General features: G+C 46.0%; 1 protein-coding gene and 1 long non-coding RNA gene across 3 annotated transcripts in view; both read left to right on the forward strand.

The window, feature by feature from the left end:
• The first annotated feature begins 2336 nt into the window (after window positions 1-2336).
• On the forward strand, window positions 2337-10781 carry LOC125317826. Of its 2 annotated transcripts, XR_007200194.1 has the most exons (4): window positions 2337-2430; window positions 3256-3429; window positions 3907-5651; window positions 9312-10781. It is a non-coding gene; the product is annotated as an uncharacterized LOC125317826 (long non-coding RNA). The 2 variants fall into 2 exon arrangements; XR_007200193.1 differs by lacking the exon at window positions 9312-10781 and having other exon boundaries at window positions 3907-5917.
• A 3782-nt stretch (window positions 10782-14563) lies between these two features.
• PTCHD1 (patched domain containing 1) overlaps window positions 14564-26347 on the forward strand; it is a 35948-nt gene continuing 24164 nt past the window's right edge. Inside the window, exon 1 of the mRNA XM_048287949.1 lies at window positions 14564-15035. Within this exon, the coding sequence (XP_048143906.1) occupies window positions 14607-15035 (429 nt within the window). The 5' untranslated portion in view covers window positions 14564-14606. The remainder of the gene's footprint in view (window positions 15036-26347) is intronic.

The raw sequence follows: 26347 nt of genomic DNA on the forward strand, positions 1-26347 counted from the left end.
ATGGCTTTAGGCTCTCACCCTACAAAGGGAGGAAAGAAAATAATATCCTTAATCTGAAGAGAAGAAAATAAGGGAAACCATTTGGTCAGGACCACACAGAATCACCAGGCCAGAGATAGGAATCCTTTTGGTTACTACTGAGAATATGAATTAAGGTTGCGCATCATCTTTAACAGAAATGTATCAGATGACCCAGGGCATTGGGATTTGGCCTTTTGGCTGCACCCCATGAGCTCATTTCACTTGTGGAGCATTTCTGGAGTCCATTGCCCTTCTGTAATGAAACAGCTACACAGATCAGGACCTGGGCACAAAATGCTCTCCATGGCACCCTAAGCCTCCAGGTCTGCCCATGGCCTGCCTGCTCCAGCCATCCCTGGGCTCGAATGAGCACATCTCTGCAATGATCCTGAGAGGCACACACTGTCTCTATGGCAATGAGAGACAGGAAGAGCCTGGGAAAGATGCTGCAGAAAGGACTGTCTGGCACCAGGAGGAGACAGCAGAATGTGCAGAAGACCAGAGGAAAACATTCCCTGCAGGCTTAGGAAAGTGATGTGGCCATTGGATGACAATAAGGGACCCACAGGAAGATACAAATAAGTGTCAGTTTGCTTCAAGTCAGGTTTTCCTTACCATCAATATTTGCATTACCTTTTATTTATAATGGATTAAATTTTAACTACACAGTACTGTAAAAAGTGCTTACTGCACACCACCCAGCTCGAACTTCATCAGGCTCCTGAAAACTGTGAAATGTAACCTTTTCAGCTTTCTAGTGCAGAACTGCACTGCCTGTTATGTACTTTGTTGCAGCACAGGAAGGGGTATTATGAAATAACAAGTACTGCATAAGAGTACTTTCAGGTGCTCTCTGTATTTGTGTCAGGCTTTTCCCTCTTTGGAAGAACTGCAGTTAAAAGGCATTACATTAGCATAAAAACCATATTTAACTAAAAACATACCTACTATTATAACTGATGATTCAGAACAGAAAAGGAAAGTAAGACTTCTAATTCCACTTTTCCTATTTATTGTTTGTTTCCTTTTCAACACTTCATTCAGACAAGTGCAATGAAATGGCCTTGCCAGGTTCAGCCTCTGTTTATAGCTACCCTTCAGTTCTCAGTACTAGTGCCTTCTTGCCTCATATACAGGAACAAGAGAAGTATGTTTTAAAATGTACGTTTTAATTTTGTCAGGATTTGACGTGTCACTAGAGAAAGTGCAATAAAAGTCTACAAGCTTCTGCTTCTGCTATAAACTACTGATCATGATCAAGACAATATGACAGGGATTATTAGTCACATTAATTGTTACAATTCATATTCACAAATTGGTTTTAATCCTCCATGTACCTATTTGCTTTCAAAATCCAATCAAAACAGAAAGGTCAATTTTCTACTTAAATCCCTAAAAAGAAGTTACCTACAAAAGCTGCTGCACTTCATCTCTCTGAATTCAGGGGGCAGATTATGGAATGGGGCAAATTTTTACCTGTGCCAAGTAAATTAAGAAGCAGTATAGCATGTATTTGCAGGCTTATTCACCTGTGCTGTATCCCCACCGCATGCTCTTTCACAGCCACCTATTCCCTATGAGTGGGTAGGAGTGAGGGAGAAAGTGAGAAGGATGAAATATTGGGACAAGAATCCTGAAGTCACTGAAGAAATCAATATATCAGTAATATATTCAAGTTTCATATGTATGTGTAAACAAAAGATCAGGACTTACATATAATTCTGCATGTGGTATATGGGACCTCTTCCGAAACAACTCTCTGAGACATATATTGCTGCCCTACTGCTGTGTTTTTCAAAACCCACATCTTTTCTAGAAGAGAAAATGTCTGCACCTAGCAGATTCTAACTTTGTGTGGGTGTGTAACCGACTTGGTTACCAAAGAAACTAGTTCATGTTCTACACCACTGAAAACTAATATTACTATTAGAATAAATAATTGGATGGAGAGGAAGGGAGGGGGGAAAAAAAAAAAAAAAAGAGAGAGAGAGAGAATTACTGCACTGCAGATTTGTAACAACCAATTAATGGCCAGGGAGAGAAATGCCATAGCCTCTGTCACAAAATTTTCAGTCTACCTACACCGACCAAACAAGCCTTTGCTTTCAATACAAGTGTTTCAAACCCAAGCCTACACTGCTGTGTTCACGCACCACTGCACTGCCTACACGACGCGTTTTCTGCATAAGTGAAGGAAAGTTGCAGACATCTTGTCCTGTTGCCAAGACACTCTGACACTTGCTCAGAGACACTCTGCTGCTGCCGCTGCTGCTCAGGAATCCTCTGACTCCCTGCGTTCCTGTGCCGCACCTGGGCACTCCCCGGCTGCTCACACCTTCTGCTTTGCTTTTCCATAGCATTGGATTTGCCTTTCTTCTCTGCAGCAGCATCCACCTGTATATGTGGAAGGTGAACAAAACCCCAAAGAGCAGAACCGGATCATTTCTTTGGGGCAGAAATACTGTATTACTTCATGCTCGCTATGCTGGCAGGGTAACACCCATATGCTTAACGCAGCCTCGCGCCAGCACCACCAGCTGCTTTTTCAGGGATTTTTGGCTGGTTTTCCCAAAGTGCCACACCAGTGCTCTGGGTCGCTGCCCGTGTTCGGCGGCCGCTCCTGCGCGGTGCCGCGTCCCGGCGGGGCGAGGCGGGCGCGCCCGGCAGCGCTGCCCGACACCGCCGCCCCGCGGCCCCGCCGCCTCCGCGGGCCGCCCGGAGCGCCGGGAGCCGCCCGGAGCCGCCGGGAGCCGCCCGGAGCCGCCGGGAGCCGCCCGGAGCCGCCCGGAGCCGCCCGGAGCCGCCGGGAGCCGCCGGGAGCTGCCCGCGCCTCCCTTCCCGCAGCCCCGTCCCGCCTTCCCCTCTCCTCCCGCGGGCGAACGCGCGGGGTGCGGGGAAGGCGGCGGAGGAGATGGTGGGAACCCACAGCGGGTCTGAGGGGAAAAGGGAAACTGAGGACAGAGTAAAGGAGAGCAAGGAAGAGCGGAAAACGCGGGATCTGATGTGGACGCAGGATACAACTGCGCCTTGTGCAGCAGCCCGGCAGAGGCGGGGATGTGGCCCCGCCACACGGCCAGGATTTGGCCGAGCGCGGCCCCAGAGACCCAGCGAGCCCTTTGGGAGGCTCTTTCCAAGAACTGCAGGCAAGGGGACCCCCACAACATCGCAGTCAGTGTGAATGGAAGGCGCTGTTTTCCTTGCAAGAACTAATCGGCTCTTTTTTTTTTTCCCCAGGTAATCCTCTGTTTACAGTCTGTGGCTGATGCATCAGCGAGCTGGTGGCATCCCCAAAGAACGCTGAAAGCAGCAGAGACTCAGCAACGGGAAATGGGAAAAAATTATAAAGCTTTACCAAGAGACGCTGGAGCTTAGCAGTCACTCTCGACTCTGAACTCCACCTTACCGAAGGTGTCCCTTTTTCATTACCTTTTTTCTCACATCTGTGAGTTTGATCGTGCCAAAGCCCGGCCACTCTTCATATTTGTACTCCCTTTCCTCTATCAAGCTGCAGCCAGTTTCACCTTTGTCCAGGCCATTCCATGCCACCTGGACCTCTGGCTACAGATCAGTGACCCAGGGATTAGTGTGACTTATCTTGATTTTCTCTTTTGCTCAGAGGATCTCCCAGCCCTGACAAGAAGACAGATAACAAATTTCAGAAGCCAAAGTTGAGTTCACCCACCTTACTGCAGCTGTTCTCCACTCAAGCCCTTTCCTCCCATACTTTTACCCAGACAAAACCATGTTTCCCAGCTCTCAAATACCAGAGTCCTCAGGCAGTCAGACATAGCAATGAGAGGCAAGGACAAAGTCTGATGTGCGAGAAGGTGTACAGCTACGTAACTCATCAGTCTTTCCTTTAAATGGTCTTTTGTCTCGTTCCAGTCACAGCTACATTCCAGCACCTACAGCAAATGACGAAGGGTCTGGCCTCCAGGGAACAGACTCATTCCATATGCAACTCTGACTCCTTCCTTAATTGATCCTGGACACCTAAAAAGGAATGGCTTAATCCTAAAAAAAGCTAATGTGTCAGCATGTAAGTAAAATGTATGTTCACACTGAGGCCAAATTAATATTTTGGCACCTGAAATTAGGTGTTTCTGAACATTTCAGTGCCTGACTGTGCAACATGAATGCTCTTTAATACATACCTGTATATAAATTCTGGAAATGGGGCTGGGGGAGAAGTGGGGGAGGGGGGGCAGATGTCTCTAAAGCAAATGGCTTCCCATCCCCCACGTGAGTTCCTGAATGCATTATTGTCTCAGAGGACCCACTGACAGATCTGAAGCCTTAATATACAGACTTTGACCTCACAAGCCAAGAAGGAAACTTTTCAAGGGAGAATAAAACACTATCTTTACTGTGATTGTCACTACTCTTCTCTGGCAACAGAAGCGACACAGAAATACAAAGAGGGGTGACGTATGGTGATGGAGAAAGACAATTCTCCCTGTTCATTTTCCACTCCTGTAAGTAATGTGTTCCTCAAAACCAGGATTCATCCTCTCACTGTTATATCCTACCCGCTGGTTCCAGTTCCCCTCTACACCATTATTCTCCATCAGCTGCCTAAGATTTCTGTATCTTCATCCACCTCTCTTCCTCTCTATTTCAGTCAGGCTAATCCACCTTCCATCATATCAGAGAAGGATGCATTAAAAAAAAAAAAAACAAACAGGAAAACAATCTCCTTGAACTTAGCAGAATTGCCAGGGACCAGAGCAGCCCCTGGCTTCCAAAAAAAGCAATTACAAAGCCCCAAACTGAGCATGCTAAATACAGTGCTGTTTAAGCAGCCATCTCTTAGGAACCATCTGCTAAGCATGTGCAAATAGTGACTTTGGAGATTATTTTGATTTACCAAATTTTGGAAGAATTTTACAGGAACAGCAAGAGAAGGCTCTAAGTACTATTCTGACATAGGTTTTACAGAATAATGACATACTGATTTTAGTTTTAGGAATAACATTCATCTCCCATGAACCAAAATGTAAGCTTGCAGCAACCTTGAGGGGAAAAAATTACTCTTAATGATTTCCTCAAATGTACAGTAAATTTCATTGAAATATAGAACAGGCTTTCCTTGTATGATATTCCCATGCAGTCAAAAAAAAGCATGTGCCTTCAGGTGCAAAGCCAAACTCAATTAGTATTTTACACAAACCAGAATATACCCTGAATTCTGATCAGAGGCAGGCTGATGATTCATACTGCCATGGTCTGCACATTCGGATTTGCAAGAAAAGCCAGTGTACAGCTTGATAAGGGGTTTTGATCCAAAAATAGGCACAGATGTGATTTTAAACATTTGCCTGAGAAAATTAGGTTTAGACACTCTGCTTTAATTGTGTGTCATCTAATGCTGATGGGCACTTACCCGGGTAGAACACCAGCTCCTCGATTAAAATGTAAAGCAACATGTAACATTTACAGTAATGTAATTCTGTATTCATGAGCAGAAAGCACTGCTTGGAATGCAGCTTTCATCGAAAGCAAACCCAAAAACCCTATAAAGATCAAATGTACATCATACAGTAGGATAATTCCCTGCCTTTTTATCTCAGAAACATCAGGAACAATCGGAAAATCAAGCCAGTCCTATGAAAAGCATGTAAGAGAAAAAGGTATCTGATGTTTTCTTATTTTGAATACACATCTGCTTAATTATCTGATGGTTCTGAACTGAAAATGTATGCCTTGAGAATAACTGACCTCTCTCAAAGGCTGTATGCATTTCACCTGCTCATAAAAGGTACACCTGTGACTTACTGATGTGGGTTTCTTCCAGCACTGTACATTCCATGCTTTGTCATGAGAGACTTTTAGTACTTAAAAATAAAAACAGGCAGACTGTGGTCTTACCCTAAATACAGTACTCAGAGAAACCTTCTCCTACTGTCCTGCATATTCTTTAAATAGCAGTGTGGGGTAAGCAAGTAACGAGACATTTTAGGAGCTATTTAAATATGGTTGTGGTACATTTTCAGTGAACACGTGTTAACGTAAGGGGTGTATGAATGGCAAATCCCTTGCTTTATAATAACCTGGCTGTTTTGTTTTGTTTGCTGTTTTGCTTCTTAAAGGTCCCAAGAAGCTCCTCTTTTATTTTCTCCTGATTATAGCCAGTTCCTGGCTTTATTCATGGGTATTTACAGCAATGCAGGGGAAAGATATGTTTGTGACAGACAGAAAGGACAGTAGCAGCTCAAGGTACAGCAGCACAGAGGTACATCCAAACTGCTGACAAACACATCCCTGGTGCAATTTTCTGGTATTTGTTGAGAAAGCACGGGTGCAGGGCTGTAACAATGGCTATCTGGGATCCATATTTGTGGGAAGTTGAAAATGGGCTGGTTAAAGAGTAGGTAAAACTCACTTCCCCTTTATGATTCATTATATTACTTGGCTCACGTCAACATTTAAAAACAGTTGATAAAACATAACAAAGTATAATGTTAAGAATGATCTTACAGTAAAGGTTCTCTGGTCTGAATAAAACTCTGCACTGGTTTATCATACTGTATTTCCTAAATGCTGTTATACTGTTGATCATGGTCATTCCACTCCCTGTAAAAGGCAGGGGGTTTTTTTATCATCCTAGTTTTAAAGATAGGGAAACTGAGGCAAGGAGAGAATAAAAGTGAATTCCTTACAGCAACACAGCAGTTGTAGAACCTGATTCCTGCAGTTTTCAGTCCTTGGTCTGTCATCTGTGCTGCAGCCTATAAATGATGCCAAACCCCTGTGATATTGTCTAAAATCTACTCAGTCTGATACCAGTCCATAAAGACATACTGAAGGACTGAAGAAAAATTATAGGGTTTTTTAAAATGTCCTTTACTGAAGGTCTCTTACTTTATAGCCAACAACACTGTCAATATGACTCAATATGCAATCTAGATGCAGGTGGAAGAATGTGACAGAGCAGTATGAAGACAATTCTGAGTCAGTGTGCTGTCCCAAAGCTGTACATCTGTAATATACATTTAGATAATTGTTTTTACTAACAACTTTAGAGACACAAAGCCTAGCCAAAGGCTGTAAAGGGGATGTAAGTCTGACTACGAAGAAGTAAAGCAGGGGAGAAATAGGTTGATCAGCCCCATCTACACAGCTTGACTACTCTGCCAGGGACTTCATCAAACCCACATTTTCTCTTGAAAGAGAAAGTAGGTGAGCTAGGTAGGAGCTGTTCACTGTTCTCAGTAAGAAGTTTTTTTGCATCTGCAAATCACAGGCTATTTTTCTTATACTTCACCAGTATAAGATGAAGTATATATCTGTGTATATATATATATATATATATATGTAAACAGATGTGGAAGTGTGACACCTAACCTATTCTTAGGCCATATCTTTGAGTCACAGAAAATAGTGCTGGCTGAGAGAGTCCTCAAAGATACCTAGTTCCTTCTTCTACACCAAAGTGGGATTAGCAATACTTATGTCACACCTTATACATCTATCCAGCTTGCTTTTAAAATCCGCCAGTACTGGAAAGCCTGCACCTTTCCCAGGTGACCCTGCTGCTCCACATTAGTGTTAGAAAGGTGTCACCATTAAAAAGCTTTTTTAGTATCCAACTTAAACATCTCCTGCTTTTATTTAAGCCTATGTAAACATACATTATATAGATATAAAGAAGCATTTATATATATTCCATATATACAGTGTATACATGTGCCTTCGCATATACATGTGTATACATGTGTGCACGTGTATGTATTCATTCCTAAATCTGAAATCGGATGCTAACCTATTTTAATAGCTCCATGTGTTTTCTTCTGCTTTCACTTGCAACCTACTTCTTTCGCCCATTGTTGTATGAAGGCATATAAACAAAAGAGAAACAACATTCACACTATTCTAGGAGTTACACTCTGCCAAAATCCCAGTATGTCCAGACATATTTACTAAACTCACAGCTAATGTTTTGTTTTATACTAAAACTTGTCTCTTAAAGCAGTACTTTACCTTTAAAGTAGAGAAGTCATACATTTTATACACTTAACTGTTATGGTTAAATTAGAAATTCCTATTTTCTTAAAATAATTTATCCACAAATGAAACCTCTTTTCTGTTTTGGTCCCTTGGACACTGAATACTATAATTCCTTTTCTAGTAGCATTCCAATATCAGAATATTCAGGGTTATTCTAATAAGAACTTTGTATTGTGCACCCAGGGTAACACATACACAGCTATGCTTCTTCATTGGCTCACAGACATTTTTCCCAAAGGATATATGGTTTAAGTCTGTCCTCTGCTTTAGACAAACTCATGTTCTTGATAAAATTTGTGCATTTCCTATTTTTTTAGAAAGCTGCATCATCCAGTTATCTAATACAACTGCATTCAATTAACATCTACCAGACTGGGACAACAGCAAATTTATTGTGTTGTCTTGTCTGCTTGTTTTGTTTCTTAAAATGTAGTATGAAAGCTGTAAATTGACTCGTCTGCTTATATTAGCTGTAACATTTCAGTACATCAGGACCATTCAGACTGCATTTCAAAATAAGAACTTAATCCATCTTTCTGCAAGGAAGGACTTTTTTTTATCAGGCCATTATTATTTATGGTGAAGGAAAGACCTTTCCCTAGGTCTGGCAGAAGTGTCAGCAGTCACTCTTTTAAAATAAACAGGTGAGAGGCCATGATTAATAGTCTGATCAATCGCAAATAGCAGACGGTGGAGCCAAAAATACAGCCAGAGAGAGACCCAAAGGTTTCAGTTTAAGAAGCAAATCTAGATCTAAAAAAATATAGGGGAACCCAAATAAAAGCAGAGCATTTTTGTGCAGCCTATGCAATATGCAAGGGAACAGATCTATCCTTCCCCTCTACTGAGCTTTCATACAAGCAGAGGGGGAAAAAAGAAGAAAAAAAAAAGCACAGGCTCCCTTGCTCCCTGTTACATTCCAGGGTTTTTTTTTCAATCTGTTCATGTTAATGGTACAATTGGGGATTTCCAGTTTTTGTATCATCACTGCCAGGAGCAGGCTAATGGAGCATCTCAGAGACAGACCACAGAACTGCCATTCCAGCCACACAGGGCACTTTCCTCTTTTATTACACTCTGTAAAAGATGTCACACATGCTTTCTCTTAGCAGTCCTCATGAATCAGCAAAGAGCTGCCGAAGAGTGACCACCAGGGCACTTGGGAAAGAATCAGGTGCCAGCTGACAAAGTATTTCTTGGTGATTTACGTTGTTTTCATATATCTCTCTATCCACTTGGAGGAACAGGCCAGAGAGGAGCATTTACATATTTGCATATTACAGGACAGACTGCAAAGAAGAGATGTTGTCATGCAGGCGCAGGAGGGAGGATTTCTTCCCTTTTAGCAGATGCAAAACAAATATTCCAGTTCCTGTGATTTCTCCCAAGATCTGCATTAGCAAGTCCAATGTGCGGAGCGTGTGAGTCCTGTCACCACGGGTGGCAGCACGTCGGGGCACTGGGGAGTGCAACGTCAAAGGGCATGCACAGCCACAGCTTTTTCTCATCTTTGCCTCTCTCTTCCCTTCTGTTTGGTGAACACTAGGGGCTTACACACACTGAAGAAAAAATTCCAGCATGACTGATTTTGTCAGTAGCCTGTTTCACAGAGGTGAGAAATCACCCATCTTGAATTCCAGCAATGAAATCTATGGATGCAGGTTGCAAAATATGCGGCCATCCCTGGGCAGGGTATTGCTTCCTGGTTTGTACACTGGGTTAAGAAGGCAGCTGTTCTTCAGACAGCCCCATCCTTCACAACCCAAAGGACTAGTGTAGAGAGAGAAAACACAGGCTTTGTGATGCTGCTTTCTTCCTCTATTAAATTTCTGCTTTCTCTGGTTGCATAGTTTAAAAAGTCACCTTAGTTTTGGGGTTCTTAAGCTCTGACCATGCTGTTTGTGCCCATGGTGTCCCACTCCTTGGTGCCAGTCAAAAGAAGGTGGGACTGAGGAGAGGAAAAGAGGCAAGTGAAGTTTCACTGATTAAATATAAACTACTAACTGCACTGAGACCAGCTTTCAATTTCCCAAGGTTGCTTCTAGAATGCCCTTTTTAGCATAAGAAAATTGTCATCCGTCTGGGAGAAGTGCAGCACATATGAGTGAAAAGAGTGAAACTTTTGTATAATATTCCTACTGTGATGGAACCCAGGCTGGAAATAAGGAGGATGCCTCCTTCTACTTCACTTTTCTGTTAATTTCAAATGGACAAAAGTTGCAAGTTGTGAGGATCCCTCACCAATCAGCAATGGGAAATTAACTTTATCATTAACCTTGTCTGTGCCCTCACCAATTCAATTGGCATTGGCCCAGGTCCCAGACCTGAGGCCAACAAATACAGAGCAGAGCTTGGTCAGGTGATGCAATGAGAGCTACTTCTCTCCCCAGCCATCCTGGACTGGCTACATCTCGTCTTGACCCCTTGGCACAAAGCACTGGGTCTTTCCATGCCACCAGCGAGACTTTCAGCCAGTATAAATGAGCATAACAGAACCAATTTCAATAAAATAGCTTTTGTAACCCTTAAGAATCTAACCATAATTATTAAACTCTCCTTGAAAATTTTCTTTTTAGTTCCCTTAAAAAAAAAAGGTCTTTGTTACCCACCTCCTCACTGTGGGTAACCTCATCCTCTCCAAGCTCCAGCTGGAACCTGCATCACACATTGCTCAGTGCCTTGTTGCAAAAAACATTCCCCATTCGCAGCACTAAATCCCCTGCACATACTCCCAAAATATCTTCTGTGGTTCCTCATGCCTAACTAAACAATGCAAAATCCTGATTCTCTGCATACCTCCCACAGCCATCCCAGCTGCTCCTGACACCTTTCCTTTCCCCTAGGCCCTCTTCACTCATCTGAAGTTACTCATCAGGAATCCCCTCCTCCATCACTTCTCTCTGTTTTTTTTTCATTGGACCACTTTTGGGGAGGTAGGATAAAGAAGTTATTTTAAATAAAATCTTCTTCAACTTCTTCCTCTCACATTAGTTTTAAAACTTCCCATAGTAACAAGATTTGAGCAGATGCTTAAAGATATGCTCATTTCTAGATGGTCAAGCCATCCTAAAGCCCTCTGGCCTGGGCTGTGGGTTGCTTGACCCATCAAGGCCTTGCAGGCCCTGGGAGTGACACCATGGCCTCATGCTAATCCACATGACCCGTTTGGCCTTGAGAGCTTGTGAGCATAGGTCAAGGCAGTCTCTTTGCAGGGATCTGAGAGTCAACAAATGCTCACCAGCAGATAAATCTGCTCTTGAGAGCAGACTTGAACCCTGTGCAGATGCTGCCTTTGAGTCACATCTTCTCCATCTCCCTTTTACACTCTGTCCCCAAAAGTAGCTACCCTGAGGCATTTGCTTTGAAAGGACATAATCATATTGTTCCCCCCTCATTATCCCTATTCCCAGCATCTGCACCTCATTGTACGGTCATGTCTTCCCATCATTCTCTTCTTAATTTAGTTTGGAAACTCTCTGGAGCAATGAGACATCATTATCTATTTTGTAAAGCACCATTCAGAGCCGGAGCAGAGTGGCACACATACGTGATAGAAAACCTACCCTTCCATTTTCCTCCAAAGCAAATGCAGAGCAGGTTAATGCGCGGTGCTCACTGTGAGGCACGTGCCGCTGGCTTTCCCCTACAACGCAGGTGAGAGCTCACCGGGCTTTGGTCTTCACAGAGTGCTGTGGGAGCCTCCAGCTTTTCCACTCCTGACAACCACATTCCCACAGAACGCATCTTGATGGCGATTTTTGGCGTGCCAGAGCAATGATGCTCAATAACAAGGTGATTTCACTACCTGCGGAGTCAGGAGTATGCAGGTTTCCCCTCTGGTTTGGTAACATCCACAGGGTGTTTGCAGCATTGTAATGTACTCAGTGCAGTTCCAGCACACACAGCTGAGCTCCAGTAGCACATGTCAAGCTGCCTCACATTCCTCTGTATGTCCCTCCCCTATGGGAAACCCCACAGTCAAAGGCAGGGCAATTCCTTGGGCTAAAGGGAGGCAGAATTTTATAGGGTGAAAACCTATGACTATCTTTGGAAAGACATCATTTCCACTGCAGCTAACAGCACAGCCTGATGCTGGTTACAACAGGCAGTAAAACTGACACTGCTCTGGGAAGACAGAGGAACATCTAGCAGAATTGCTGATACATCAGTTTTTTCCTCTGTGCCCTTGCAAAAATGCATAGATATTGTTAAAGGTTGGTTTCAATGATCTTAAATGATTCTATGAGTCTTCCTGGGGTCACCTATAGCTTACCCAAAGTTAATGTGCTGAGAACTGGGCTAGATGTCAGATCCTCAAACTAGTTTTCCTGAGATACCCTGGAGAACTGCGAATTGGCCACTGGATGGTTACTGAAACAATTAATAATCTTCCTTCATTTTTAATAATGACAAAATATCTTTAATGGAGACCCAAAAAAACCAGCACAGATGATACTGCCTGCAGCAATGACAAAAGTTCTTTACTTGTTGCTAATGACGTAGAGCACTAGGCACATCCCGATGTTCCCCCAATATACAATGAGGTGAGCGAGCCTGTGTTCAGATCTGTGTAGAGTCATCTGCAGTGAGGGGAAAGTGCTGGGCTGGGACACCAGAGACCTGGGCTCTGAGGCCTGACCTAATACTGAATGTCACCTAAACTTGGGTCCAATCCTCTCCCATGTCTGTGCTTATGTTTCTATTTCCACTTTGAGATTTTCTTTAAAATATATTCAAATTAAATTTTCTTCCTTAAATTTACATAGGACTGATACAAGCAGTGGGGATCCACCTCTGTGGGAGTGGAACTGAGGAGGGGCGTGATCATGTTACAAACCCCAGCATTCCTAGATTGGGCACTCTAGATGCAGCTGCACTGACTTCACAGGCAGATCGCTCTCAGAGCAATTCCTGGTCCTGGGCATGAAACCCAGAAGAACCAGGCGATGGTGGGACCTTACTGACCTTGGCTGTGCTCAGTCAAGCCACTCACTTGCTCGCCACATTACAAGTGAAACATGGAAAGAGTTTAGCATTCAAGCTGGGTGACCTAGCTGTGAGGAGACAGGAATGGTGTCAAGGTTTTGTGCATGAAGCGCCCATGACAAAACATTAGCTTAAGTCAGACGCTACTGAAATGTAAAAGGGAGGATGACTGTCAGCCTATCAACAACCGAAACAGGGAGCCACTGCCGTTTTATGCACCAACACATATAACAGCTGTCAAACAGAAACTTCTTTTTCTCAGATTTGTAAAACCACCGGCCTGGGTAGTAGCTGGACTCCCACTACCAACACCTTTAGATTAGGAAGTAGTCGCTTGGGCCAGATAACAGCGCTAGGAATCAGCGTGCCCAAATATGCCAACAGCCAGAGCATTTATGCTCGTTGCTGCTATTTAAACACAATTTGCGTTTAAAAATGAGGCCGTGCCCCTGGACCGCACCCGGCAGGGACGGGCTGTAGCTACACACAGGTGGGCAGCGCGCTCAGGCACACGCCGCCGGGGCTGCCGGTTCGCGCTGAGGGGAGCGGCGCGGTGCCGGCAGGTGCCGGGGCTCCCCGCGCGGGGCACTGCCGGGGCAGCCCAGGGCGGCTCCGGAGACGATGCCTGGTGGCCGGAGACCGTGAGACGAGCAGGGACAGCCTCGCCGCCGGCACCCGCTTTCCCTAATGGGCATGTGCGGCGCTCGCACATGCCCACTCGGGCCGCGCGGGGCCGGCGGTCTGTGCCGCGCCGCGCTGCCGGCGCCGCCGCGGTAGCCGTGCGGCGGGACCGCGGGGCGCGCCGTCGGACACCCCGGGACCCCCGTCGCCGGGGGTAGCGCCCGGACGTTTCTGGCGGCCGGTCCCCGGCACGAAGCCCCCCACGAAACACACCCAACTCCCCCTCCACGGGCAGCGGCCGTTCCGCGCCCCGCCGCCCGCCCGTCGGGGCCAAGGGCAGCCTGCGCTGCCCCGTCGTCCCGGGGGCAGCGGTGCCGGCGGCGGCGGGCGGGGCCGGGCGGGGCGGGACGCGCCGCGGCGTCCCGAGCGCGGCCGGCGGGCGGGCGGTCCCGGCGGGAGGCGCGGCGCTGCGCCCGCCGCCCCGTGCTCGGCGCCGCCCGGCGTGGCCCCGCGCCCCCGGGCGGAGGGCGGGGGCGCCGCGGAGGGCTTTCCGCGCCCGCCCCACCTCGCCTCGCCTGCCGCGGCCGGGGGATTAGTCAGCAGTCTGCGGGCAGCCCCGCTCCCGCGCAAACTCCGCGGCGGGGGCGGGGAGCGGCGCTTGCCCCTTCCCCTTCCCGCGGCGGGGCGGCGGCGGGGCTGCCCCCCCCCCCCCCCCCCCCACAGCCCCCGGCAGTCCGCGCCGCCGCTCCGCGGCGAGGGGCGGCGGGTTGGCAAGTCAGGCACCGAGGGGCTGGGAAACTCCTCTCGGGCACGGCGGCGTTGCGGGAGGACGGGCGCCCGAGCCGCCCCGCGCACGCACACGGGCGGGCGGGCGCGCACACACACCGCACACACACGCACACGCGCGGCGGCGGCCCCCGGCCCCCCGCAGCCGCGGCCGGCGGGGAGGCGGCGCCCGGCGGGGCTGCCCCATGGTCTTGCGGGGGCCGTGGGGGAGCTGCGGGGGCCCCGGCGCGGCGCTCGCTCTCCTGCGCGCCCTCCGCACTAGGATGTTGCGGCAGGTCTTGCACAGGGGGCTGGGGACGTCCTTCTCCCGGCTCGGCCACTTCGTCGCCAGCCACCCGGTGTTCTTCGCCTCGGCGCCCGTTCTCATCTCCATCCTGCTGGGCGCCAGCTTCAGCCGCTACCAGGTGGAGGAGAGCGTGGAGCACCTCCTGGCCCCCACGCACAGCTTGGCCAAGATCGAGAGGAACCTGGTGGACAGCCTCTTCCCGGTGAACCGCTCCAAGCACCGGCTCTACTCTGACCTGCAGACGCCTGGGAGGTACGGCCGGGTGATCATCACCTCCTTCCGCAAGGCCAACATGCTGGACCAGCACCACACCGATCTCATCCTCAAGGTAACCCCGGCGGGTCCCCCGGCCCCGAGCATCGCCACCCCGTCTGGCTCGGCGCCCCGCTCCCCGCACCTGCCCGCCGGCACGGACCCGCCCGCGCATGCCGTGCTCTGCCCGCCCGGCACGGGCGCTGCCACCGCAGCTCCCCGGTCACCTCCCTGCAACAGTTGGGACGCCAGCCCGCCGCGGGGAGCCGGCACCGCGCTCCCCGCCAGCGCCGCAGGCTCCGCTCTCTTCCTCCTTTTTTTTTTTTTTTTTTTTTTCCCCTCATCTTTTTGTTTTTTCCCCGTTTTGCTTGTATTTGTTTTGGGTGAGCGAGAAGGGCAGTCTGACTAGCTTAAATAATTTTTCGGTGTCTCTACTCGCGTGGCAGTTGTGCTCCCGGCTTAAGGCGTCTCGGGCTTTGATAAACTCAAACTTAAAAAACAGTTAGGTACCAGTCAGGCTGCCGAGAATGGTTTGGGGGGCTGCTGCTGTGTCTGGACTGCACTTCTGCATGGAGAGGGGTAGCACAAAACCACCTTCTCACTGCTCGTCAAGGCAAATGACATAACTCAGCAGCTTATTTTTAGTGGATAGTGTTTTTTTCCCCTCCACTCCCAGCCCACCACCACCACCGGTTTCATAGATGAAGAGAAAATCCAGCCCAGCTATAGATTGCAGGCATGGTGCAGCCTGTGCTGCCGGTTCAAGTTAGAGCGGGCAGCATCTTCCCACTTGAGCAGCACAGAGCGTGCGAGCCACAAAGTGACAGGACATCTCTCCATACCATATATCATAACATGTCGGAAACCTCCGTTTCTTGAAGCTGGTATGCTAGTTCATACCCCAGTAGTTTTGAACAATTTTGGAAAGAAAAACAAGGAGGATAGATGCAAAAACTGAGTGTTAAGAGGGCCAAGTTCACTCAAGAAAAAGGAAAGGAACATTTGGAAATAACCAGAGGTGTGGCTAGCTCAATCCTGCACATTTTTGCTGTTGCCTTGTGGAAGCCCAGAAGATTTCAGCACTGCTTTTTTTTTCCCCCGAATGTCAAACTGTCAGCCCATATAAAAGCCAATGTTAATTATCCTTAATCACTTCAAGGAGTGTCTCTTCTAAAATGAAAAAACAGATGCAAACACTATTGTAAGAGACTTCAGGGAGACCTCTTTACTAAACAGTGAAATAACTGTTACAGTGAATTTATTTGTATTTTATTTCCACTGTAGGCACATATAGAACTGTGGTACAGAGCCACTCAGTATTTTCTGTTTTCTTTTTGACATATTACCCAACAGTAATGAGCAAACATTTAATGAGTGTCGACTCACTAAGTACAGTAACAGCAATGTTACTGGCAAATGAGAAAACTCCAGAGAAACGATTGTCATTCCTTCATTTTCTTGTACTGTGAATTGCATTTGTATCCAGTATGTGCACATTTACTTAGTCATAGAATAATAATGATAATGGATTTTTTCTATGTACTGCTTTCTCTAGAGATGTGTAGTTTTATCAATAGCAGAGTGACACACAAATAAATGGTACCCTGAATCTTTCCGCAAGCAAACTTCTGCATAAGATTTATCACATCAGCAAAAGAGGTATAACTTAGAAAGTTCTGTCAGTATTTAACACAGCTTCATTTTTAATAGACAGAATTCACTAACAAAATTATTCTTTTTCTTTTAGTGAGATAATGAACATCATTGCCATTTGATTGTTTAGACATTGTCAGGCATATCTGATGCATTATGTCCAACTCTTTACTTATCTACTTAATTCCAATATGCTTTGTGTAGAATAGAATAAGTGCCTTGTCCTGATTATGTTTCTGTTTGTGGGCAAAGGCAGGCTCAGGCAGCTGCCTGTCCAACCTTGTGGATGGCCCCATGGGTCAAAGAACAGCAAAACAGGAGGGAGTGCTCCTAGTTCCAAATATTGTTATATCTGTGGTGATGCAGGGCTACATCATTTTGTGTTAACAGGGCCCACCAAGGGAAGGAGAAAGAAAAAGGTGGCCATCAAGGTTTTCCTATACACATTCTGTTGCATGAAGGAGAGAAGGGAGCAAAGGCAGCCCCAGCTGCAGTCCAGAGCCAACCAACTCAAAGGACTGTGCTTGTAAATAAGTGTCCTGGGTGAAACCATAGAGTAAATCCCACTCACATTTCTGAAGCTGCCGTGTAGGCACAGTCAGGGCAGAGAACTTACATGGCACCTTTGCTTATCTTTTCTTTTCTGGAGGATGACCTCCCCAAGGGAGAGGTTTTGCTTTAGAATAAGTGTCAGGTCGGACGCTGGCTCCTCCCACATGACTGTTGCTGCATCTCCACCCACAAGCAGGAGGATGGGAGACACAGGAGGATCGTTGCCCCAGGCAGATGCTGGCTCCTGCTAGAGCACATCTTCTTGGTTTCCTTACCTGCCATATCCCAGTTCATCTGCCAAAGAAGGAAGAGAATGAGCCTTGAGCAGCTAAAGCTTCCCTAGTCATGTGCCAAGGGAAGGAGATTTCCCCTGATTTAGGGAGAGGAAGAAGTCAGCTTCTGTTATTGTCCCTTAGTAAAGGGATACGAAGTTTTGGGCTCTGAGCGATCAAAACTGAAACATAGATGGTAGTGTCAAAAGTTAATCAGTCTAACATCCAAATCAGTTCATCATTCAATGAAATAACTCTTGTTGTGACTTCTCTAGAACACTCTGGTTAGCTCAGTGCAGTTCCTCAGGGCATGTTATTAGCCTGAGAAAGTCACTGTTGCCAGTACTGCACGATACCTTGTTGCTGGCTGGGAAGGGACTCTGGGCAGGGCTCAGCCTCAGAATTGTCTCAGCCCAGGGCTCAGGCAGCACTCCCAGAGCAGGAGCTGCTGAAGGGCTCCCGCTGTCAGCGCACATCTGCCAGCGTGACACTGGCTGCTCCCAGGACAGCCCCAGGTCTTGCTGGACACACAAGCTGCTCCACACAGGGTCTCTCCTCGTTAGCAGAGAGGTGTGTGGCTGCCTTACGGAATAGTTTTGATTTGGAGATGATGCCGAGTACTCTTTCATTTCTTATATTTGTGTAAATCTCTATCCGTAGTTGCCATAGCTCCCCATAAGTGCTTACACCATTCTAGGCCTGCCATCCCAGCATTGCATTTCCAGCTGCCATAGTCACTTGCAGAAGGGAGAAATCTGAACATATCCTGAATCTCTGGTCTTGAATAGTTGTTCCAATAAAAAGCCTTGGTAGAATCTCAGATATGGGAGAGATGCATCCTGAGACTGAGATATCGTGGGAGGACAATAATGAAATTTTACTTGCTGCAATACCTGCTCTATAGCTGAGCATAGGGAGCTGGCATCCTGTGCTATTGGTGTGCAGGATGTTTCTTCCTCAAAATTTGTCTTTCAAGGGAGAGGTAGGAGATAAAACACCTAATTGAAGAAAGTGTGCTTTTACCCCTGTATTTCCAATAAGTGCTTAGAAAAGCAAAAATAATTGGGATATTTGGTGTGGACCATCATGCAGAGGTTCAGGTGATTATATGAAGTCTGTAGAATTTGTCTAAGAAAACCTAGAATCCCACCTAAAAATAGTGTTAGAACAGCCCCCCTACCATTTCATGGTGATATTTTCACTTGCAGCAAGATACTTGTTAGGTTAAAGTCATACAGACTCATTGGGAATACAGACCTAGACAGATTTTTGAACCTCAGAAAATATGTTCTAACTTGGACAGAATTTGAGACACTGATCCTTTTGAGTCTGTTTATTGCTGTATGCTTACAGTGACTTAACTGCATTATACTAAAGACTTTTTTTAATTAAAGACTTCCCCTTTTTCGCAGAAAAATATTCTCTCTTCCATTTCCATTACTGTGTTAATAACATAGTACTAATATTTTTGTGGCAAAAACTCTACTTAAGATATCAAGACATAAAGATGAAAAGGGATTGAAATGTAACATGCCTTACTGAAGGGGATTGTATTTGCAGTTTGCTTCTATAAAAATCTGTAGATGACAGGGGTTTTTTTCTTAAAGAAACCTTTACTAACTACAAATTTTTAGAAGTGCTTATACATTGCTCCTCTAATATAAACTGGCCATTAATCAATCTAGATAACTGACTAAATATGTATTTGTGCAGACAAAGTAAAATTGGGTATTTCTGTTTAAAGACACATTTATTTAAGAACTTCATAACTTCTGATTTTGCAGAACAAAACAGTTTAGCTTCAAAATCTTGCAGACCTCATATTTGTTGGGGTTTTAGTTCCTCTTTCTGCTCCTTAATTATTCTGTTCCTGTTAACGTGTGTTTTGGCACGCTCTGTCTACGGTCCTCACGGATTTCCTCACTTACTTTGTACATGTGAGGAAATTCGTGGAGGAAACAACCATCTTTAGAAATAACCACGTTCCCTTGTCTGTGGTATTCCCAATTGCTCTGCTGTACAAGCATGGCACGCTTAAACCATTATTTCCAAAGTCAGTGGAAATGGGTTGTGGTTGTTCTGCGGAGCCAAAAGCTGGGTCTGTTGCGATCCTGAGTAACGCAAAGTACCCTTTTTTTAGAAACTTTTCGCTACTTCTGAATGCCTGGACGCAGGCAGTCAGCTGTGGATCTAGCAATGGATGTAGTAGGTCTCCACCTTCTCTGGGTAGCTCAGGCACTAAAAACACTTCTCGGGAAACCGTCAATAGAACGTACAGTGCATTCTGCTGAAAACAAAACAAAGGATGAAGTCCTGTCTTTAGAGCAAGGCTGTAAGATGAGGGGAAGAGTCCTAATACAAGGAAAACAAGGGTGTGAAAGCAGCAGAAGTGCAAGCCTGTTGTCATAGCAGCACAATGCTGCAGGGCTAAAATGTATCTTATGTGAAAACAGATGAGAATTAAGATACGCAGGTAAGATCCGGGCACAGCCAGGGAAGAGGGAAGGTAAATAGCACGTTGCAAGGACAGTGTGGAAGTGTGTGCAGAAACCCCCCTGAGCTCCCGGTGTCAGCAGCAGCAGCTCCTCTGCGTGATTCTTGCAGGCAAGAGGGTTTGGTCTCTTCCGCAGGCACTGGTCAGAGCCTGGAGCAGAAGTCCTAAAGTTGCCTATGCCTGGGAGGATGACTACATCTCACTGGTGCCCACCACACCCCTGCCCTGCTCCAGTAGCACCTGCTGGGACAGGGCCCTTCTGCTCTCCCTCCTTTTTCACTCTGTGGTGTGATGCTCCCTACAAACCCTGTGCTGCTGCCGGCTGAGCAGCCAGTGCTCGGAATGCCCAGCATCCCATGTTGCCTTGCCTTTCCTGCCTTGGAAGGTCAAACTTTGCTTCCCCTCTAACAAACAGAACACATGGAGGACAGGTGTTTTCAGTAGGTGGCTGAATGCGTTGTGTGTGCTGGGGGCATCACCCCTCAGGGAGAGCACACAAGTGGGCAGGGCAGGCATCAGAAGCCAGGGACATCTGTGCGTCACAGCCACCGAGGCCAGGCCACCCCCAGGCAGTGCCACAGGGCTCAGGGAGAGCTGCCGGGGCTCCCCACTGACCACATTTGTACTTCCCAAAAGCTGTGACAAGGCCCTGCCTTTAAGTTGGGGTTTACAGCAAGAGAACCCCCTCTCCTGTTGGAAGATAGAAGGAGGAGCCGAGCTGTTAATTAACACCCTCATCTGTGAACTTGCAGCTATTAAGTTTTCCCTGCAGCGCAGAAGGGGTTGTTCCTCAGCCTTCTGCTGGAGGAGCTCTTGGCAAGAGCCCCCTGAAAAGCAGTATAAGGATGGAAGGGTGTTCATGGAGGCATCTGAGGTGCATGAGGAGAGCCACCGGTGGTGGAAGACACAGGAGTGAAGTTTTACTGTTTTTTCCCCATCACAAAAAATTGATCTCGTTTGCCGCACACCAGGCTGTGCAGAGGTTTCTGCTGCCCAGGTGTCCTGCCCTCTAGCAGCAGTCGTCCCAAAAAAGAGAGTGAGCTTCTCTCGTGTGAACAAATTCAGGCAGATTTACAAGGTGATTGTCAGAATTAAGATGGTATTGATTAAAAAAGCTTCTCCACTTCAGGTTAGAGAAGAAAAATCATATCTAGTGATTTTCTGTAGCTACCAAGAAGACAAATGGAAATGTAAATGCACGCACATCTGCCGTTTCGAGCACTAATAGTTGTCCCTCAGTTGACAACTTGTAGTTGGAACAATTTTTAGATTTTATTTTTATGAAAATTGTTTGGAGAAAATATAAATCACTGTGTTTTGGACAGCTAAAAAAATTAGTCGCAAAAATAAATCCCGTGCATAATTAGTATCTTAGTATCTCTTCAGGAAACCTGATTGTAGGACTGAGAAAAAGAGCCAAGCTACTCATAGTGATCCTCACTGCTTGCTCTCCAGCTGTGACTTCTAATGTTTATCCCAAGCCATTAGAATCTCTTGGCTTGGTGCACGCTCGTCATCCCTCGCTAGGCTCGCATGGTCTGGAGGCCACTGCCCACTGCCCCCTTTGAACCTCTGCCCTGCACCCGCAGTCTCGGACTGACAGCAGGGCACAGCCCGGGCCAGGGGCTCCCTTGCCCTCCCCCTCAGCACCTTCTGATGAAAGTACACTCTTGAAAGTTTAATTCAGCCGATGTCTGCAGAACCCATGGTGGGGTTTTTTTGTAAATTAAGCTGGAAGCTGTGCAAGTCTTTTCTCTCTCATAACCTTTTTACGTTTTGACTGAGGCCACCTCTTGATGTAAATAAAAAAGTACACTGCAAAGGTATGAAATGCCAGAGATTACTGAGATCATAGGAAAAGTGGAGAAATTTATTGCTGTCCATTAAAGGCATTTTCTCATCTTCATTTTCCTTGGCACAAGTTACCTGCAAAAATTACTAAAAGAGTAAACCAGCTTCTCATAAAAATGAAGTGTATATTTAAAATTATTGTCTTCATCCTGCTTTCTAGTTTTTTAGTCTTGAACCCAAAACAGTGATAAAATTTTAAACAGTAATAGATAATGAGTTCAGAGCCTTCTCAGTCTTTCCTCCATAACCACAAGATCAGACATTTCTTTACTTTTTTTTAATTTTTTTTTTTTAATGAAAGCTGAAACTAAAAGAAAAAAATCACAATACTTCAGGCTCCAGGACTCACGGAAAAAACAAACTTGGTGAAAATGACAGCAAAAAAAATTCTAAGAGTGGCAACACTGAGGAGCGAAGCTAATGTTGAATTTGAACCATCAGATGGAGACTGCAAGACCAAATAAGGCAAATAATAGCAGCAACAACAAAGTAATATGGCTTTGCAAAGATGATGCTCCTGAGAGTAAAACATGTGTGTTCCAGATCATTTGCAGTGCAAGAGGACATCCATATATCCAGCTAGTTTTGTCTCATTGGCCATTCATCAGCTGTATGTCAAGTACAAAGTACAGCCGAGTCCTTACGATGAGTGATGTCCCTTATAAACACCACGTCACCACTCAGCAGCAAAACCAAACATGTTTTTGAGGTATATATGATGAGCAGGAGGTAGTTGTGCACATCCTTGTGATTAAAAATGGTGTCTGTGACTGACCCAGCTTCCAAGAGAGTCAGGATGTGTTTTCATGAGCTGGGCATGGGAGCTTGTCAAAGACTGAAGGGTCCCATTGCATGTTGCTGTTGTTGTCACAGTGGCGTTTCCCTGGGAGCAAAGCTGTGCCACCAGCAAGGTGAGACCCAAGTGGGACACTGGTGGCTGGGTCCTCATCCTCTTTGCCCAGAGATTTGATTGGGGTAGGAGATTGTGTAATGTGAGCTTAAAGGATTTCCGGGATTGGACCATTTTGCAGATGAATCAGCAGTTTCTAACCCATTCCTGCTGGGATGGGATCTGTTTCCTTCACAGGGAGGCTGCAGACTTCTTTGTTACCTGATTAAATTAACAAAATTCTGGTAATACCTGCTCACTTCTGAATGAAAGAAAGGATTTCTCAACAAAGCAAAGGCGTACAAGTTTTTCTCACCCCTTCTTGTAGCTTTCTGCATCTTTCGCAGGGACTTAAGAATAAAAACTAGTTTTGCTTTCTGTCCTGACCATACATCTCCAAGTACAACCCTTTTGCCTTCAGGCACAGCTTTGATGCCACTGCTGAAAGTTGTGCCAAGCTCTGTGCAGTCGAGAGCTGTCTCATAGAGCCCGGTGTGGGACTTGGCCATCCCAGGGCACCCAAACTGACCCTACTGCAGGGCTCTGGTTCCCAGCGTCTGTCTTCCTGTGCTGGTGGCAGAAGTAGGAGGACTGGCAAAAATAAAACAGCTTGAAGAATTTACAGCCATGGCTCCCTGAGGCCCTGGTGCAAATGGCTTAGCCCAGGATAAATGAAATGATTTTTGCTTCCTGGCATCTCCTCCTGGACAGAACCAGCTGGTGGGACAGTGCGATTTCACCACCTCCCATCTGTCAGCTGTGCCACAGGCTTAAACATGGCTTGATGTGGAGGTGTGAGACCAGTACAACCCTCACCTGGAGGTGTTTGCCAAAAGGGATTTGTCTCCTGGTTGAAGGCATCTTTCTTCTCTGTCTAAAATAAATAACCAAGTGAGCATGGGACTTAAAGTAAGCAAAGACCAAGATGTTACCAAATGCAAATTACTAAAGACTATAGGAAAACACTGTTCCAGAAATCTCTTAATGTTGTGCAGGACACACATAAAACACCATTTTCGGAAGGTAGAGGGGAAGTCCAAGGAATGGTCACTGTTTAAACAATGGCGAAAGGAAGAGGTGGAAGTTATTATTTCATGTCTGAACACTTTCAAGGACCACGTGCCACCGTGGTGAGGGAGCTTAGGTGCTGCTGTGCAGTTCTCATGCTCAATGCTCTGGCATCTCAGCAGCAAACTGATTTTTGGTTCCTTGCACTGTTAGCTAGCTGAAAAAGCTGGGAGTGATGAGCAAGTAGTGCATGTCTCCCTTCAAGAAAAACCATTCATTCAGCTTTTGTTATTCCTTTAAATTTCCCTTTCTCCTAATAGGATCAGTAAGGATAAGAACAGCTGGATAAGTGAGGATCTGGTAGTCAGTCATTTGTCCCAGAACTAGGTGCCAGGTTTATTCCAAGTATGGGTACTTGCTATTACAACCCTCTGCACCGAGGAGTGCAATATGCATTGTGCATTAGCATATTGCTAATGTTGTCCCCATCACACAACAGCCCTCACCATCAGACTGAAGTTTCCTGGAGGACCTCCTGGTGTAACATAGGCAAGCCAAACTGCAGGCTGTGCAATCCTTTGAACTCACAGGATGTGCCCTTGTAAGTTCTTGGAGCTTCTGTTTTCTGTGGAAACCAGTCACCCAGGGTTATGAGTGTGGGTTCCAGATGTGGGTGGAAAAATCTGTGTGGCTGCAGCTGAATTCCCAGTGTGGCAGCAGAAAGGAGAGTGCCGTGGGACTGAAGCTCTCATCAGGGAAGAGGCAGCATCTGTGGCTCACAGGCTGCCACAGGCAAGCAAAGGGAGAAAGGAGAGAGAGCCTGCAGCCATGCTGCAGCACACCCCTGCCCTGCACCAAGGCAGCAGAGGGCTTTCCTAGCATCAGGTCTGAAAAAAGTGCAGATAAATTGATGTGTTTGTCTTGAGAAGGAAGTCTGGGTCAGGATTCCCAGTGCTGAATTCTTGGGCATGCTGGTACAGTTCTCAGCATACTTTGTTGGGATGGAGGGAATGGCAAGTTTCCCTCTTTTTTGGCTGCTTGCCGCCGATTTGAGACCAAGCATTGTGGCCACTGGCAAAGCTCAGGATATATCTCATAGCTGCTCTAAACTGCACGAGCTTGCAGCCAGCTCTGGGGGCTGCTCAGCTGCCAGGATATGCCAGGACACAGAACTGTCTGCCTGTGTCCCTCTCCCCCATGAAGCCTCATTGCTGAGGTGGGGTGGGCAGGTCCTCCTCACACAGTGCCCAGTCCAGCACAGCATGGCCTCAGAAGCACCAGGCCACTGCTGCAGAACAGGCTCCTCAGCCTGAAATTATCATTTCCAAGAGGAAAGGAGTGTTTTAGGTATGACATTGAGCTTCTAGCCTTTCACTAAAGATGAAGTAATAGCTGTGATAGATGAGGTTATTTTATAACCTAAATATTAAAAGAAAGTGCTTCAGGTGTGGAAGGAAGCAAATGCTGCAGTGAGGCAGGGTGGGTAAATAGCAACACACACTGTTTGATAAAAGTTGCATGTCAGTTTAGTTTCTTCTGTGTTGTGTCACTCCATAGATCCTCTCTGAAGGAGTTGTATTGTGAATGTAATAAAGGCAGGAAATTCCTTCTATTCCTCCTGGTTTCCCTCAGCTGCGCTTCTTTGTGTGACGTCTTGTTTTATAGTTGTTGTCAATGAAAACCATTCAGTAGCTTCCACTGCAAAAAAAATTTAAATCAGATATCTGTCTTTGATCCGGTAAAGCAGGGAATTTTCGCCAAACTGTAGTGACATACATTAGAATTTGTACCCCAAAACAGCAGAGCTTTGCAACCCCAAACTGAAAACCCCATAGAGGTTCATTTCTTTGTCATGTTCCTATAAATCTTTTAATTTGTTTTGTTTTAGAAGAAAGTTGTGCAAAAGACCCTAATCTGTCATATAGACAGTTACATTTGCTCTCCCACCACAGTGAAAAATTTTGCTTCTCACCATGGCCAGGTATCGTGTTCTCACAGTAATGTGAAAAGATTTGTTAGTTCAATTCATTTCTCAAAGTTATCTTTCTAATATCAGTATTGAACTGTTACTTCTGTTAAAAAAATTAAAACTCCTCAAATGTGGAAAAATACACCCCCAAGCTGCTAGAGAAACAAGTTGAGAATATAGGAATGTTGTAATCTTTGTCTATATGATGTCACATTATCCTGGGGAATGGCGGCAACATAGCTAATTTATACCCATCACAGACTCTGCAATGTAATCACAAAACAATCAGATTCATAGTACCATATAAATGATGGGGGGTTGCTGCAAATAAAGTCACTATGACTGTTTAGTTTCAACAGATGCAGGAGGTTAGCCAGGGTTACTAGGCATTTTTTCCGTTGCCCCCAGATGAGTGTATAAGCTCTACTGCTCTCCTGTACACTGTCTTCTATTTCTTTAAACAGTGTTTGTCATCAGAAAGAATGATACATGTTAGCAAACTCAATATTTTATTTTTGAAAAGCATTGTAACCCCACCCTATTAGGGCTATTCTCTTGCCATATTTTAAATTTCTTGTTTCTTCTATGTTGACCAAAATGCATTCAGAAAATGTTGCAAGAGTTTTCTATATTTTTTCAAGAAGAGATGGTAATTTTTTCTGCCTTTCTTATGGTCAAAAATAACTGAATGTTTTTGAGG

Source organism: Corvus hawaiiensis, chromosome 2 (genome assembly GCF_020740725.1).
Source record: "Corvus hawaiiensis isolate bCorHaw1 chromosome 2, bCorHaw1.pri.cur, whole genome shotgun sequence".
In the NCBI taxonomy this organism is placed as follows: domain Eukaryota; kingdom Metazoa; phylum Chordata; class Aves; order Passeriformes; family Corvidae; genus Corvus; species Corvus hawaiiensis.